The 12842-nt window shown below is 54.9% G+C and overlaps 6 protein-coding genes across 6 annotated transcripts; 3 read left to right on the top strand and 3 right to left on the bottom strand.

Moving 5' to 3' along the window:
• Window positions 1-686: 686 nt before the first annotated feature.
• On the bottom strand, window positions 687-2871 carry SETTUDRAFT_169338 (uncharacterized protein). Its single transcript, XM_008028038.1, has 4 exons — window positions 2644-2871; window positions 1868-2449; window positions 1295-1820; window positions 687-1243 (listed from the first exon to the last, which is right to left on the bottom strand). Exons 1-4 carry the CDS (start codon window positions 2682-2684, stop codon window positions 812-814), a joined length of 1581 nt encoding a protein of 526 aa, XP_008026229.1. The 5' UTR covers window positions 2685-2871; the 3' UTR covers window positions 687-811.
• Window positions 2872-3160: 289 nt separating this feature from the next.
• On the top strand, window positions 3161-4327 carry SETTUDRAFT_110452 (uncharacterized protein; the record flags this gene model as incomplete). Its single annotated transcript, XM_008028037.1, has 3 exons — window positions 3161-3215; window positions 3268-3531; window positions 3582-4327. 3 exons carry the CDS (start codon window positions 3161-3163, stop codon window positions 4325-4327), a joined length of 1065 nt encoding a protein of 354 aa, XP_008026228.1.
• A 61-nt stretch (window positions 4328-4388) lies between these two features.
• On the bottom strand, window positions 4389-4750 carry SETTUDRAFT_161455 (uncharacterized protein; the record flags this gene model as incomplete). The annotated part of the gene is made up of 3 exons (XM_008028036.1): window positions 4389-4437; window positions 4494-4676; window positions 4728-4750. 3 exons carry the CDS (start codon window positions 4748-4750, stop codon window positions 4389-4391), a joined length of 255 nt encoding a protein of 84 aa, XP_008026227.1.
• Window positions 4751-4921: 171 nt separating this feature from the next.
• SETTUDRAFT_169336 (uncharacterized protein) lies at window positions 4922-6523 on the top strand. The gene has a single exon (XM_008028035.1). It carries the CDS (start codon window positions 4979-4981, stop codon window positions 6212-6214), a length of 1236 nt encoding a protein of 411 aa, XP_008026226.1. The 5' UTR covers window positions 4922-4978; the 3' UTR covers window positions 6215-6523.
• Window positions 6523-7813, bottom strand: SETTUDRAFT_131590 (uncharacterized protein; the record flags this gene model as incomplete). Its single annotated transcript, XM_008028034.1, has 2 exons — window positions 6523-7062; window positions 7216-7813. The coding sequence occupies 2 exons, from the start codon at window positions 7811-7813 to the stop codon at window positions 6881-6883; spliced, it is 780 nt and encodes a 259-aa protein (XP_008026225.1). The 3' UTR covers window positions 6523-6880.
• Window positions 7814-9610: 1797 nt separating this feature from the next.
• Window positions 9611-11470, top strand: SETTUDRAFT_47593 (uncharacterized protein). The gene has a single exon (XM_008027937.1). It carries the CDS (start codon window positions 10070-10072, stop codon window positions 11162-11164), a length of 1095 nt encoding a protein of 364 aa, XP_008026128.1. The 5' UTR covers window positions 9611-10069; the 3' UTR covers window positions 11165-11470.
• The last annotated feature ends 1372 nt before the right edge of the window (window positions 11471-12842 follow it).

The raw sequence follows: 12842 nt of genomic DNA, 5'->3' as shown, positions 1-12842 counted from the left end.
AGCTTAGTGAGCTTCTTTGAGTTAGGCTGGCAATCGCGTCGAGCAGGTATACCAGCGCGTCGGCGGCGGATTGTTCGTTCAGACACGTTGTAGACAGCAGCAGCGCGACGATTACTTTGTGTTTGATGGAGATTAATAGAAGAAATAGCAAGCTAAATATCTGCTTCATTTAAAGCTAATTGAGTAGCGCTACGTTGAGCCATTGTTCGTTGAGATAGGAGAGGTGCGCAGGTTTGGTGGGGTGCGGCGCTCGCTTGCCTGCGGCGCTCGCTTGCCACATACGTTAATGATTTCGTTTATTCATGCATATATGGCATGTATGTGTGCGCGTATATGTATGAATATGCAGGAACTCTGATAAGATAAAAGGCCAAAGGTAAATTTTTTTTTCTAAAAAAAAAGTGCAAGTCAACAGCCAACGATACTGGCTGTTGGGACTGTGCTTTTTATTCCATCTGTTTCCGTTTTGAATACCAAGAGGTCGGAAAAGGAGTTTCTCGTATTTCTAGTTCCTGTTTTGAAACTGAAAAAATAAGCATATGTTTGTTCCCAGAGCCGCAGTGTACATTTGCTGCTACACTCAACATGATTAATTCATCACTTGGCATGCGCACGATACAAGGACATGGTTCGCAGATAAGAATAGGGTTTATCAATAACTTGTCTACTATGACACGAAGACACAGTCCCACCAGGCACGATCCAAACAGGACAAAAGTAACAGACGTGTCAGACATTACCGAATGCAACACCGTATCCAAATCTTCATCTGCAGTCGGACGGTCAAACCAACAACAACTATGGCCTTCATCTAACCTGCATGCTCCACGATTTCACTGACAAGCTTGCCATCCTGGACGTAGCTCCTGATTTGTTCGGGTAGCGGGTTCTCGACATAGTCGTCTTCAGTGGGGAGGTTGATGTTTACGCTGCTGCACTTGCTGGTGAAGACTTCAGTCGCTAATGAGTCTTTCGATAGGTATACAGTGGCGCCATCGACCTGGTCGAGGAGAATGGTGGGGAGGGTGCCGAGGACTTGGAGGGCAAAGTTGGGGCACTTGATCACGTCTATAGAGCTGACCATCGAGTCGATGATAAGAGATGTGCGTGACGAGTTGTCGAGAGAAAGCGCATTAGCCTTGCCGTTGACGCGGATCGTAGTGTTCTTGCAGCGCGAAATGAGAATCGAGTGGTTGATCTCGGCGTCGATTTCAATCATTTCGCTCGGCGAGTCAAAGTTGTCCTGGCACATGTCAGCATCAAGATATGGTGTTTGTAGACGAGCCAAACATACTATTATCCACTTGTTCCCGTCCAGCTCCTTCTTTGGAGGCTTCTTGGTCCGCATGCTTTCTGGCTTCTTCGCCTTGGGCGGTGCGGGGCTCTTACTCCTGCCCAGGCTGCTGGTGCTATCGCTGCGTGTGGGCACTGGCGCATTCGTTCGCAATGCCGGATTCTTATGCGTCATTTGGCTTGGGTCGACCTTCTTCAGTCCCTTTGTGACGTCGGAGCCCTTGTTGAGCTCCCCAAAGACGGCATTCATATCGGGAGCAGCCTTCTTAGCCGGAGGTGCCGTACCAGGCGGTGGCGGCGGGCCTGGTGGTGGGGGAGGACCAGGCGGTGGTGGCACGGCTCCTGCTGGAGCTGGTGGTGCAGGTATGCTGGACCCGCCAGAGACTTGCTTTGCGGCTTCCTTGGCGTCGATGCCATTGCTGTTCCAGGCTACGCCGGTGGTGTGGTGCTTCTTTGCGTATTCGGCGAGGGCCTTGAACAGCCTGTAGTAAGATTGAACCCACTTGACATGCACTTCGCCCTCGGGCCTGGATATGTTAGTTGATTGCCACGCCAAGGTCAGGGGAAGTGGTACTTGTCGCGGTATTCCTTGAGCACCTTGTTGCCGTACATCTGGGCTCCGCCAACCAGCTCGTTGATGTGCTCGTGGGGCTTCATGCCTCCGCCCTGGCCGATGGTCACCCAGCCGAGGGAGCCCACGCCGTCGGCAACCATGGAAAGCGGGTCTTTCAGAGCCGCGTCGCGGTTGCTCTGTCTAAACTCGTCCGTCTTCTCCATGTTTGCCTGGAGGTCCTTGAGCAGCTCCATGAGGGTGCGGTCGTCGGGCTTCTTGGCCTTGTTGGCAATGAAGAGGAACTTGCGCTCGGCGGCGAAAGCGCCCTCGACGGCCTTGGACTGCCCCTCAATGACGCTTCCCAGCTTCCCACTCAGCTCGAGCCATTCCTTCAGTTCTGAGTTGACGAGCTCGTCGAAAGCCTCAATTGCTGGCGGGGGCGCAGCCTCAGCGACCAGCTTCGGGGCGCCTGCGTTGGTGTTTGATTCTGTGGCGCCGGGCGTGGCATTCAGCGAGGCGCCATTGAAGCTGGCAACGCCGTCGCCGGCGCTTGGGAGGGCGGAGCTGGCAATGTCTTCGAGACGCGAGGTGGCGGCCTCAAGCCTATGGATCATGGACGTCAGCACCTTGTCAGCCGTGACGCGGATCTGGCCGTGGCGGCCGAGCGAGTGTGGCTGATGGGGACCATGGGCCATGGTGTGAAGTGCTCATGGGGCAGCCTGGGGGAGGGAGTTGGCTGGCTGGTGGGTCGATGGTGCGAGGGCGAGGTCGCGGGCTGGTCATGGGCAAGAACTCACCGCTTGATCAGCGTCGTCAGGTTATTCATGTTGTTGGCCATGCGGGGAAGGCGCGTTTGCTGCGTTTGTGGCAGAGGCACGTCTGTTCGGGCTGCTGCTAACTCCAGGCTCGGGGAAGGGAGGGGAGGGGGGGCAGCTGCGGCGCTGTGCAGCTCGTGCGACGCTTGCCGTGCCTAACGGGGAATGATTGGCGCTGGCTAGACAAACGCCCGTGTGCGAGGCAGGGCGAGGACGGCGGTTCAGAGCAGGCTGACTGGGCCAAACGGGCGCAATTGAATAATGGGATAGTAATAATATCCAAGGTTGCTGTCCTCTGCTGCCCGCAAGGCGCATGGCCACGCCCGCCCACGTTGCGCTAGCCGCATGCAGCCAAGCGTGGCCCGTCCGCCGCATGCACGTCAGCGGCCTACGCGGTGCTACTACTACCACTACCACGACATACTACACACGACAAGTACTACTACTACACACGTACAGGATACTGCGAGCAGCCCGCAGCCCAGCTACACCTGCCGCCATGGCCCGAGATGGCTGTGCCATAGACTTCTGCACGCTGGGCATGTTCATCATCGGTATGCTGCTGCTGTGCTGTGAGGCTCTGCAAGTGCACTAAACCCCTCCAAGACGAGATTGAATTTCCCCCGCCAAAGCCCCCAGTCAAGGATATCGTTGGTGGCGGAGGCACGTACTGCGCCCTCGGCGCACGCCTCTTCTCTCCGCCGCCCCAGTCCAAGAGCGTGGGCTGGGTGGTAGACTGCGGGTCAGACTTTCCCCATGCCCTGCGCGACTACATTGCTCGCTGGGAGACGGGTGTCTTGATGCGCGAGACGCCGCAGCGGCTGACCACGCGTGGATGGAACGGCTACGAGGGAGAAAACGAGCATCGAGGTGCGTGCCAGCACCGTCAGCACACCTCGCCTTTTACTCAACAAGCGCAGCCTTCCGTTACACGGCCCCCAAGCTGCGTATAGACCACCATGCCCTCGTAGACACGCCGCTGCTGTGGTCCAGGTCCTTTCACTTGATCTGCTCGCCCCTGCGCTGCATCGATCTTGTCGAAAATATCATGGCCCTGCGCAAGCACCACGACGAGTCGGGCACGGCGAGTCGCCCCATATTCATCTGGGAGCCAGTCCCCGACGTGTGCACACCCCAAGAGCTGGACAACTGCATCAAGGCACTCAAGTACGTCGACGTCATCAGCCCTAATCACGATGAGCTCGGCGGATTCTTCGGAACCAACACCGACGGTGCACATCACGTCGACTTCCGGGTAATTGAAGCGCTGAGCAGTCAGTGGCTGGAGCATGGCGTTGGTCGCGACGGAAATGGCGGGGTGGTGGTGCGCTGTGGAAAGGACGGCTGTCTGGTGATGCGCAAAGGCGAGCGCAAGTGGATGCCTGCATATCATCAATCGGCACAAAAGGTCGTGGATCCCACAGGCGGCGGCAACAGCTTCCTGGGCGGGCTTGCAGTGGGCCTGCTGCGCGGCGGCTCCAGCTCAGTCATGGACAACCTAGAAGAGGCGGCAATGTGGGGGTCAGTGTCAGCCAGCTTTGCCATTGAACAAGTCGGCATGCCGGTGCTCTCCCGCACAGCCGACCGAGAGACGTGGAACGGTGTCTGTGTCGAAAATAGGCTTTCAGATTTCAAGCAGCGGCTGGCTAGTTATGTACAGCCATAGCCGCGGGCGCTGCAATGCCTCCCACCCCCTGATCCGCCTAGCTCCCCAGTGTCTTCTCCGCCTAGCTCTGGTCCTGCTTGCGCTCGTGCTCTCTGATTTGCTTGCTCCAGCTGTGCCATGGTTAGCTGCCGGCGTGGTGCACGGGGTGGAGGGACGCCAGGCGTACTATCGGCTGGGGAAGAAGCGGTGGCGTTCGGGCATCTTGTCGCGGTATTCGCGGTTCGCGCTGAGCATCCAAGCCATGCCAACGATGCCGCCGAGGGCGAGGCCTACTACGGCCGTGTTGGCCTTCCAGTTGGCCGGTTGGGCGTACCAACCACCGGCGGGCGACCAGACGTGCTTGGGGTATCTACGCGGGGCTCAGTGTGTGCGGCAGTCAATGGCAGGCGTTCAGGCGTACGGGATCTTTCCTCCTCCGCCCATGGTGAGTGTCGTGCGAGTGGATATGCGGTCTCGAGGGGTTGTTGCTGCCGTCGCCGTCGCCGTCGCTCAGTGAGGTCGTAGGGCGCGCACGGGCCCCCGCAGGCTTGGCGGAAATTCTTTGGCAGTCGCAACCACGCCTCGACGAGCCCACACGAGCGCCCAATTGCTGCTGTCGCCGACTCCGCCTTGCTCCTCTCCTCTGCGTCCTTCTGCTGCGTCTTGTCCTTAATGAAGCGGATACCCATATCGAGATGTGCCTCGCAATTGCTGGCCCAACCACTGCCACGCCGGCCCTCGTGTCCATGTGCCGCGGCGAAGAATGCCCAGAGAGGCATTGCACCTCATAGCCACCGGATACAGGCTCGCTTCCAGACCACGGCCGCCATACCGCACGACGGCGACCTGGAAATCGAGATTGCTGCAAATTCGGGTGCGTCGTCGGCAGCCGCCTTACGCCCCGCGGGCTCGCAGCCTCTCGCACTCGAGAGCCTCCCCTCCCCACATCCCAGCGCCGCCGAGCGCTCGATAAAACTCCACGCCCTCCGGAGCCGGCTATCACTACCACCCCGATTCCCCCTCCAGGCCCTCGCACGCACCCTCGTACACCCCTCTGCAGACCCCAACCCCGCATTCAACAATGCCTCACTGTCGATACTCGGGCGCCATCTGCTGAGCTACTACACAACCGAGTGGATTGTGTGCAACTACCCACGGTTGCCCATGGCGGTTGTCTTTGCTGCAGTAGAAGCATACATTGGGCCCAAGGCACTAGCCACAATGGCCCGTGAATGGGGCATTGAGGCGGCGGCTGAGCCCGGTGGTGAAGTGGACCCCGGCCTACTACAATTCAAGCGCATACAATCTGGAGACGATCTCCCATCTTCCCTGAAGCGGCAGGTACCGTGGAGCTGGAACGTCACTACAACACACAAAATTATGAAGACGGATGAATTTGGCTCGGAGAATGCCGCACCTGGCCCGCATTCCCTGCAGAACACGGGAGTGCCGACAGAGGAGGCCGCACAGTCGTTTGTGCGCGCACTGATGGGCGCACTACACCAACATCTCGGCTCACCCCTCGTCAAGCGCTTTTTCCGCGACCATTTCCTGAGCAGACACCTGGACATGAGCAAATTGTTCGACTTCCGCACACCGACGCGGGATCTTTCAACGCTGTGCGCGCGAGAAGGCTTTGAACCACCCATTGCACGACTCATCTCGGAGACTGGTCGTTTGAGCAGACATCCCGTGTTTGTGGTGGGTGTCTACAGCGGCAAGGACAAGCTGGGCGAGGGAGCAGGCAGCTCGTTGACTGAGGCAAGGATAAGAGCAGCGGCAGCGGCATTGAAGGCGTGGTATCTGTACAAGCCCGTGCAGGTGACGGTACCAAGCAGCACAGAGGGCGAACTGGACACGAGCAAGTGGCGGCCAAACTATGTCGACTGTGGTGAGGTTATTGTGTAAGATTTCATGGCATGGACCACACTCTGGGGTTGCAGGAAATGCATAGTGGGGACGCATTGTACGGATGGATGATATACTCTTCGCTTATACGAAACTTTGGTGGCGGAGGTGGCGGAGGTGGCGCAGGAAGAAAGGATTCCAGAAAGAGTGTGCCGGTACCAAGTTCAAGGATGATGGATGGTTCGGGGGGGTCCAACGAAACGTCATTCACAGGGACAGACGTCTGCGCTCGAGTAACAGCGCACATGTATCATATGTGACATCATGAGGATAGCACGACGATCCGCAATGTAGAATACCATATAAACGTTACATGGATGTTTTTCCTCTTTCCCGCCTTTCCCTCTATGTCCATGTATGCGTGCCAATGCGCCAGTATGTCGTCTGAAACGCCTACGCGACCCAAACACATTGGCGCTACATACATACACATGCAACCCAACACGTCCCGCCATGACAGGGCCCCCGTACACCAAAACGCGCTGATTGGTCGACGCACGGCATTACGGCATTATATACAAACAAAAAGTGCCTCCCCCATAGCTGATAGCATACACGAACCGCACCAAGCCCCAAAGAGCATTGAAGCAGCCTGCTCGCTTTTGCAGCCCACCAAACGCCAAGGACGGAGACGACGACGAACAAGTCAGACACAGGACCCGTAGCTCAAACATCCGCCTCGGGCATGGCATTGTCCTTGGCCCAGTGCAAAATGGTGTCAAAGTTGCGGCAGACGTGCTTGCTGTTGTAGTCGGGCCAGTACCCCATTCCTGGGCGGGGGTGAAACGTAAACACGTTGACGTCTGAGAAACACATGAGGTTGACGCGGAGCACCTCGATGCAGTGATCTGGCGATTTGAATGTTAGCGAGACGGTATCTTGGTATTGGCGTTGCGGGTATCGTTGCAGTTGTGGAAAGGGAGGTGGGAAAGGCGACTGGGGAGAAAGAAAAAGGGGGGGGTTAGGAAGAAAGGACATGGGAAAAAAATAAAAAGACTTACCCAAATGTGCCCTCACATTCTCGGGCTTGTCGTTGGTCTGGCTCCACTCTTGCTTGCCGTAGTACTCGGGATACGTCGACATGCGCAGCAGATTCAAGCAGTGCAGCTGGTGGAACACTTCAACGCCAACACGGTACCCGGTCTCGCCCGTCCTCGGGTCTGTGACCTGCAGCGCGTCCGCCGGCTTGCCCAGCTTGGGGAAGTCGGCCACCGACACCATCTGGTCGGGGACATAGGCGATTTCGCGCCAGGCGTCGTCGACCGACTCGGCAGTGCCAACGTACTTGGAGCTGTTCATGGGCTGCGCAAAGGCAAACGTCGTGCTGGTGTATTCCACCTTGTGTGTTGCGGGTGAGAAGGCGTGGTGCTCGTCCATGAACTTTGCAAACGACGTGCTGGGCGCCTGCCGCTGCGACATGACGGCGCAGGTGAGGGACAGCATGGATATGGTGAAGATGAAGAGGTTGAGCAGTGTGATGTAGATGTAGGATTGGCGGCGTTTTTTCTCTTCGCGCTCGTACTGCGGCGGGGTGATGAGCGAGGCGTCTTCACAGTCCGACTCGGGGGCGTGGCTGCTGGTGTCTGTGTATTTCTCCATTTTTGTTTTTTTGTTTTTTTGTTTGTCTTTGCGCGGTGGTAGGGAGGGGTAGGAGATCTAGGGGTATCGAGAGTGATAATAATAGTAGTAAAGATAAAAGGGCGATTTGGAATGTAAGGTGGAGCACTGCTCGGTGGGTATCAAAAAAAAAGCAAAGTAGATGTCAAGGAGGGAAGACTGGGGGAGATGGAAAAAAGGGGGAGAAGAGGAAAGGAGGAGGGAGTAAGGCAGAAAGGAGAAAGGAGAAAGGAAGAAAAGATCAAAGTATCAGTCGACCTGCGATGAGAAAAGAAGAAGAAGAAGAAGAAGAGAAGAGAGTGTGGAAAAGAAAAAGAGTGTAGAGGAAAGCAAGGGGAGAGATGGACATTCAGCTGCCCAGCCACATGACCAGGACCAAAACAGGTGAATGCTAGGGAAATTCGATAAAGGGGACACACACACACGCACGCACACATGAGGATCAATAGCCGGTACGATGGAATGGCGCATACTAGTCATTGGCGTAACAGGTACCGTAGCAGATGGGCGTACTAGTGGGCTACAGTAGTTACAGCCTGTCAGATAAGTGGCAGAATCCGGGTGCGGACTCGAGCACCAGGATTCTGTGATCCCAACCAATCAGGGCTGATCGCCAAGACCTCACCCTAGGCGAGGCTGATACTTAGCGGCCTACCTGATACAAAAGCAATAGCGATAGCTCTCATAAGGGGCGCGCCCTCGCGCCCCTACAGATACAGAGCGCAGAGCAATCAATACAATCAGTTTCTACCATCAAGTTTATCACAGTCTTTTATCACAGTGATCCAAACGGGTCCTTGATCAGAAAATCCCTAACAGTCTGACACAGCCTCGTAGGATTCTGGCGGTTAGACGCTAGCATGTCGAGTCATGTATTCACTAGTTTTCTTGGTAGTTTAGTGTGGCGGTGTACTTGTTTAAGTAACGGGGGGTTTTTTTTCTCTCCTTTTATTCTAGAGTGTTTAAATGGAATGTTAAGGTAAGATTGTAAGATTGATATATGGGTAGTGATACAACAGAAGAGGATTCTAACTCCAAGATCAATTCGAACAAGTTGTGTAGTCTGCTGGATTTTGCGTAGTATGGAAATGCCTAGAAGTAGTAATTATTGTTGTGGCAATAGTAGTGATAGTGCTCAACTAGGCAGCTTACTAGAATACAATTCTTACACCTAGATTTGTAAGTCAATATTACATGATAGTAATCGCGATGATGCCTGGGTACAGTAACTTGTGCTCGGGTACAGCGGCTTGGGGCCTTGATTGCGGCCCTCGGATATCGCTAATCACAGATAGCCACCGACACCATGGTTGCACGGCGGGTACCTGAGGCGCATTCTTGCCATGGGCAGTATTCCCATGGTACTGGCATAGCATTCCAGAAACGCGGAGCAGCTGAAACGCGGCCGCTGCATGCAATGGCGCCAGGCAAGTGTAGCCTGGCGCAGCCGTTGGGGCCACGTCAAACGACGACAAGCTTTCACCAAGCATTGCTGAGACGCGGCGTGTGTGACTGTCTGGGGAGTGTCGTTGGTCGAGCGGCTATTTGGGTTTCAGTCGGGGCGCGTGGCCAAGAGATGTCGCCGGGCAGCCAAGGCTGGATGTTCATAGCATCGCACCATGGTTTCAGCTTGGCGCGCTAGGCAAAACATGTCGTGGCCGCCGCACTTGAGACACGCAACGTGCAACGGTTGTGTTGACGCCCGCTCAATGCCCACGACCGCACGCCGCGAAAATGCCGCGGACTGTCGCAACCACCCCTCCGTCGCCCATGGATCCAGCATCCCGCCGCCGCGCCACTTCTGTTCCGATTCGATGGACGCCCCCCGGCACTGACAGGCCTTGGCGCCGCTCGGCAGCGTTCGTTGGTGGAGAAAGCACCTGTCACGGCTCATGCTGTTTGACGACCCGCGCCCACCATGCTCTCCCACACTGGCACTGCCATCACCACGACCTTTTCCACCGAGCCAGCGCCGGCACGTCCGCATCAGGGCTAACGGCAATGCGCACCGTCTCAGCGCACCGCGCAACGCGGCTCCATGCCCGGCCCACGCCCCACGGCCCGCCCTCGACGACAGTTATAAGCCGTCGCTGCCTCCGAGCAAAGAAGGCATCAAGCGTTGAACGTTCTTTATCTTCTTCCAACTAGCTCCTATTCCTTCTTTTAACTTGCTTCTTTTAGTTTCATACATTCGTCTCTGCTGTGCAGATCCTTTATACCAACTATTTACTATTCACAATGAGGTTCACAGCAATCACTCTTTTGGCCTTGGGCGCCTCCACCACGGCTTACGTCGTGCCAAACAACAAACAAGCGGTTGACAATGCCATCAAGGCTCGCCTGCCCGGAAGCGAGGCCATCCCCGCATCCAACCTGGTCGCTGCCCTTGCCAGGCGTGACTTGGAAGCTCCCGTAGAGCAAGCACTCGAGGCCCGCCACCACCAGAACGCAAAGGGTGCCAAGGGCAAGGGCAAGAAGAACGCCCGTGACGTCGACGTTCAAGTCCCCGGCGTTGAGGAGCGTGACCTTGAGGCTCGCCACCACCAGAACGCAAAGGGCGCCAAGGGCAAGGGCAAGAAGAACGCTCGCGACGTCGACGACGAAGAGGAGGATGTTGAGGCCCGCGACCTCGAGGCCCGCGACCCCAAGAAGGGCAAGAAGGGAAAGAAGGCTAAAGCCGCCAAGGCCAAGGCTGCTGCCCGTGCTGTCGACGACGAAGAGGATGACATTGAAGCCCGCGACATCGAGGCCCGCGACCCCAAGAAGGGCAAGAAGGGCAAGAAGGGCAAGAAGGCTAAGGCTGCTAAGGCCAAGGCTGCTGCTCGCGATGTTGAGGACTCTGAAGACGACATTGAAGCCCGCGACATCGAGGCCCGCGACCCCAAGAAGGGCAAGAAGGGAAAGAAGGCCAAGGCTGCTAAGGCTAAGGCTGCTGCCCGTGCTGTCGACGATGAGGAGGACGACCTTGAGACCCGCGACATTGCTGAGCTCGAAGCCCGCCACCACCAGAACGCAAAGGGTGCCAAGGGCAAGGGAAAGAAGAACGCTCGCGACCTTGAGGCTCGTCACCACCAGAACGCCAAGGGTGCTAAGGGCAAGGGCAAGAAGAATGCTCGCGATGTTGAAGACTCCGAAGATGACCTTGAGACCCGCGACATTGCCGACCTTGAGGCTCGCCACCACCAGAACGCCAAGGGTGCTAAGGGCAAGGGAAAGAAGAACGCCCGCGACGTCGAGGATGAGGAGGCTGACGTCGAGGCTCGCGATCTCGAGGCCCGCCACCACCAGAACGCCAAGGGCAAGGGCAAGGGCAAGAAGGCCGGCGCTGCTTAATCACCCCATGACTCTCAGCGAGGGCAAGGGCACACAACTTTTCAACACGCCGGGTCTGCCTGACTGGGTCCCAAACGAGGGCTATCAAGTAATCTTTGACCATCTGATGGATTTTTTTTAGATAGTATCGACGGAAGTAATTTCCCCTCGTTTGAACCCCTCCCTCTCCCTCCTCCCCCCTTTATAGTTTTGGTGGCCTCTTTTTTTTTGTCGGGTTTGTGGTTTTGTTCAGAATGGTTGGTCTTAGAAGCTTAAAGACGGACTTTATGCGATTGATCGGTAGCAAGTTAATAGATGCGAAATGGAGCTAGTTATACTTTTTATCTTGTCATCTTCCATTGTGATTCTCGGGTGAATATCGTGTTTCCTTGCTTCTCTCTCTCTCTCTTTTTCTTCTTCTTCTCTTGTTTTGCGCTGCGTTTCTGTGCTTTGATTCGTGTTTGCATTAGCATTGATATGTTCTAGCTTCTACATCCATCCATCCATCTTATCACAATGTCCTATAACCCCACCCCACCCCACCCAACCCAACCCAACACAACAAACAATAACACACCAGTCTTATACATGCATACATACATACATAAACACACAATCAGAAAAACAAAAAAAACCCTTTCGTCTCAACTACGCATCCCGTATACTAATCCCACTTGTTACACGGGGTTTGGGTCTATACTTCTCTTGCCGGGTCCCACACTAAGGCCGGTGAGCTTTACGTTAGTGTTCCGTGAGGTTGTCTGGCGAGACAGTGGATTGGGGTGCTTTAGCAGAAGGCAACAAAGGTTCGACAACTACTAATCTATATTGCTATAGACTAACAGGTAACAATCTTGTTAAGTAAAGTAACTAGTAAGAAAGTACAATTTGAGTTGACCACAACGAGAGTAATAATGAAACCCATCCATCCTTATATCCTCATTGCTTTCAGTCCTGCCATCCCTTCCATCCTTGCCATCCCAGGGATGGTTGTGATGTTGGGGATGGCTGCCATCCCAAGGCGTCCTGCCATCCCTTGGATGGTTGCTCTTGGCGGGATGGCACATCACGTGACCTAGCCCCGCGATGATCATTACCTTCTGACGTGGACGTCCATAGGCCTTCAGCCATCTCGTCACTTGTCAAGGAGAGAATCCTTCTTGTTACTTGTAACACCACTCTAAGTATCCTTATCCTTACCATTAGCCTAACACTATGTATGTATATACCATATGTACCGTAAGTACCCCCCCTACACAACACCAACTCACACCTCTATACTTAGTTACTTACTTAGTTACTTACTTAGTTACTTAGTTACTTACTGGATCTACATATCGTGCACTTACTTACTTACGTACTTACTTTCCGAATTCCCCTAAACTCTGTGAAACTGAAAAAAAAACACACACTATTGTAAAAAGAAAGACACGATTACTTACTTACCACACTATGCGAAAATAAAAAATGAAATTATATACATGTGTATGTATATATGTATGTATGTATATATATATGTAGTCCCAATAAACAACAAAGTAGTGCCGGACAGACGGGTAGCCACGGGAGCTAAAGTAACAGATAGATAAGCTGTAAGTAAGCTGTAAGGATCAGGGAGCGCTAAGTAGTTACTAGTTGCTAGTTGCTAGTTGCTAGTTGCTGGTAGTGCTAGTCCTGGTTCCCCCACCCCACCCCCCCC

This window comes from Exserohilum turcica (assembly GCF_000359705.1).
Source record: "Exserohilum turcica Et28A unplaced genomic scaffold SETTUscaffold_21, whole genome shotgun sequence".
Classification (NCBI taxonomy): Eukaryota; Fungi; Ascomycota; class Dothideomycetes; order Pleosporales; family Pleosporaceae; genus Exserohilum; species Exserohilum turcicum.
Note: the sequence above shows the minus strand (reverse complement) of the source record. Positions and strands in the feature narration are given on the sequence as shown.

Bases quoted from the DNA above. Each gene is read 5' to 3' on its own strand.
- SETTUDRAFT_169338 (XM_008028038.1), bottom strand. From the start codon at position 2,684: ATGGCCAACAACATGAATAACCTGACGACGCTGATCAAGCG. The intron at 2,450-2,643 runs GTGAGTTCTTGC...CATGATCCATAG, and splicing joins CTGACGACGCTGATCAAGCG to GCTTGAGGCCGCCACCTCGC. The intron at 1,244-1,294 runs GTATGTTTGGCT...GACATGTGCCAG, and splicing joins ACGGGAACAAGTGGATAATA to GACAACTTTGACTCGCCGAG.
- SETTUDRAFT_169336 (XM_008028035.1), top strand. From the start codon at position 4,979: ATGAAGCGGATACCCATATCGAGATGTGCCTCGCAATTGCTGGCCCAA.
- SETTUDRAFT_47593 (XM_008027937.1), top strand. From the start codon at position 10,070: ATGAGGTTCACAGCAATCACTCTTTTGGCCTTGGGCGCCTCCACCACG.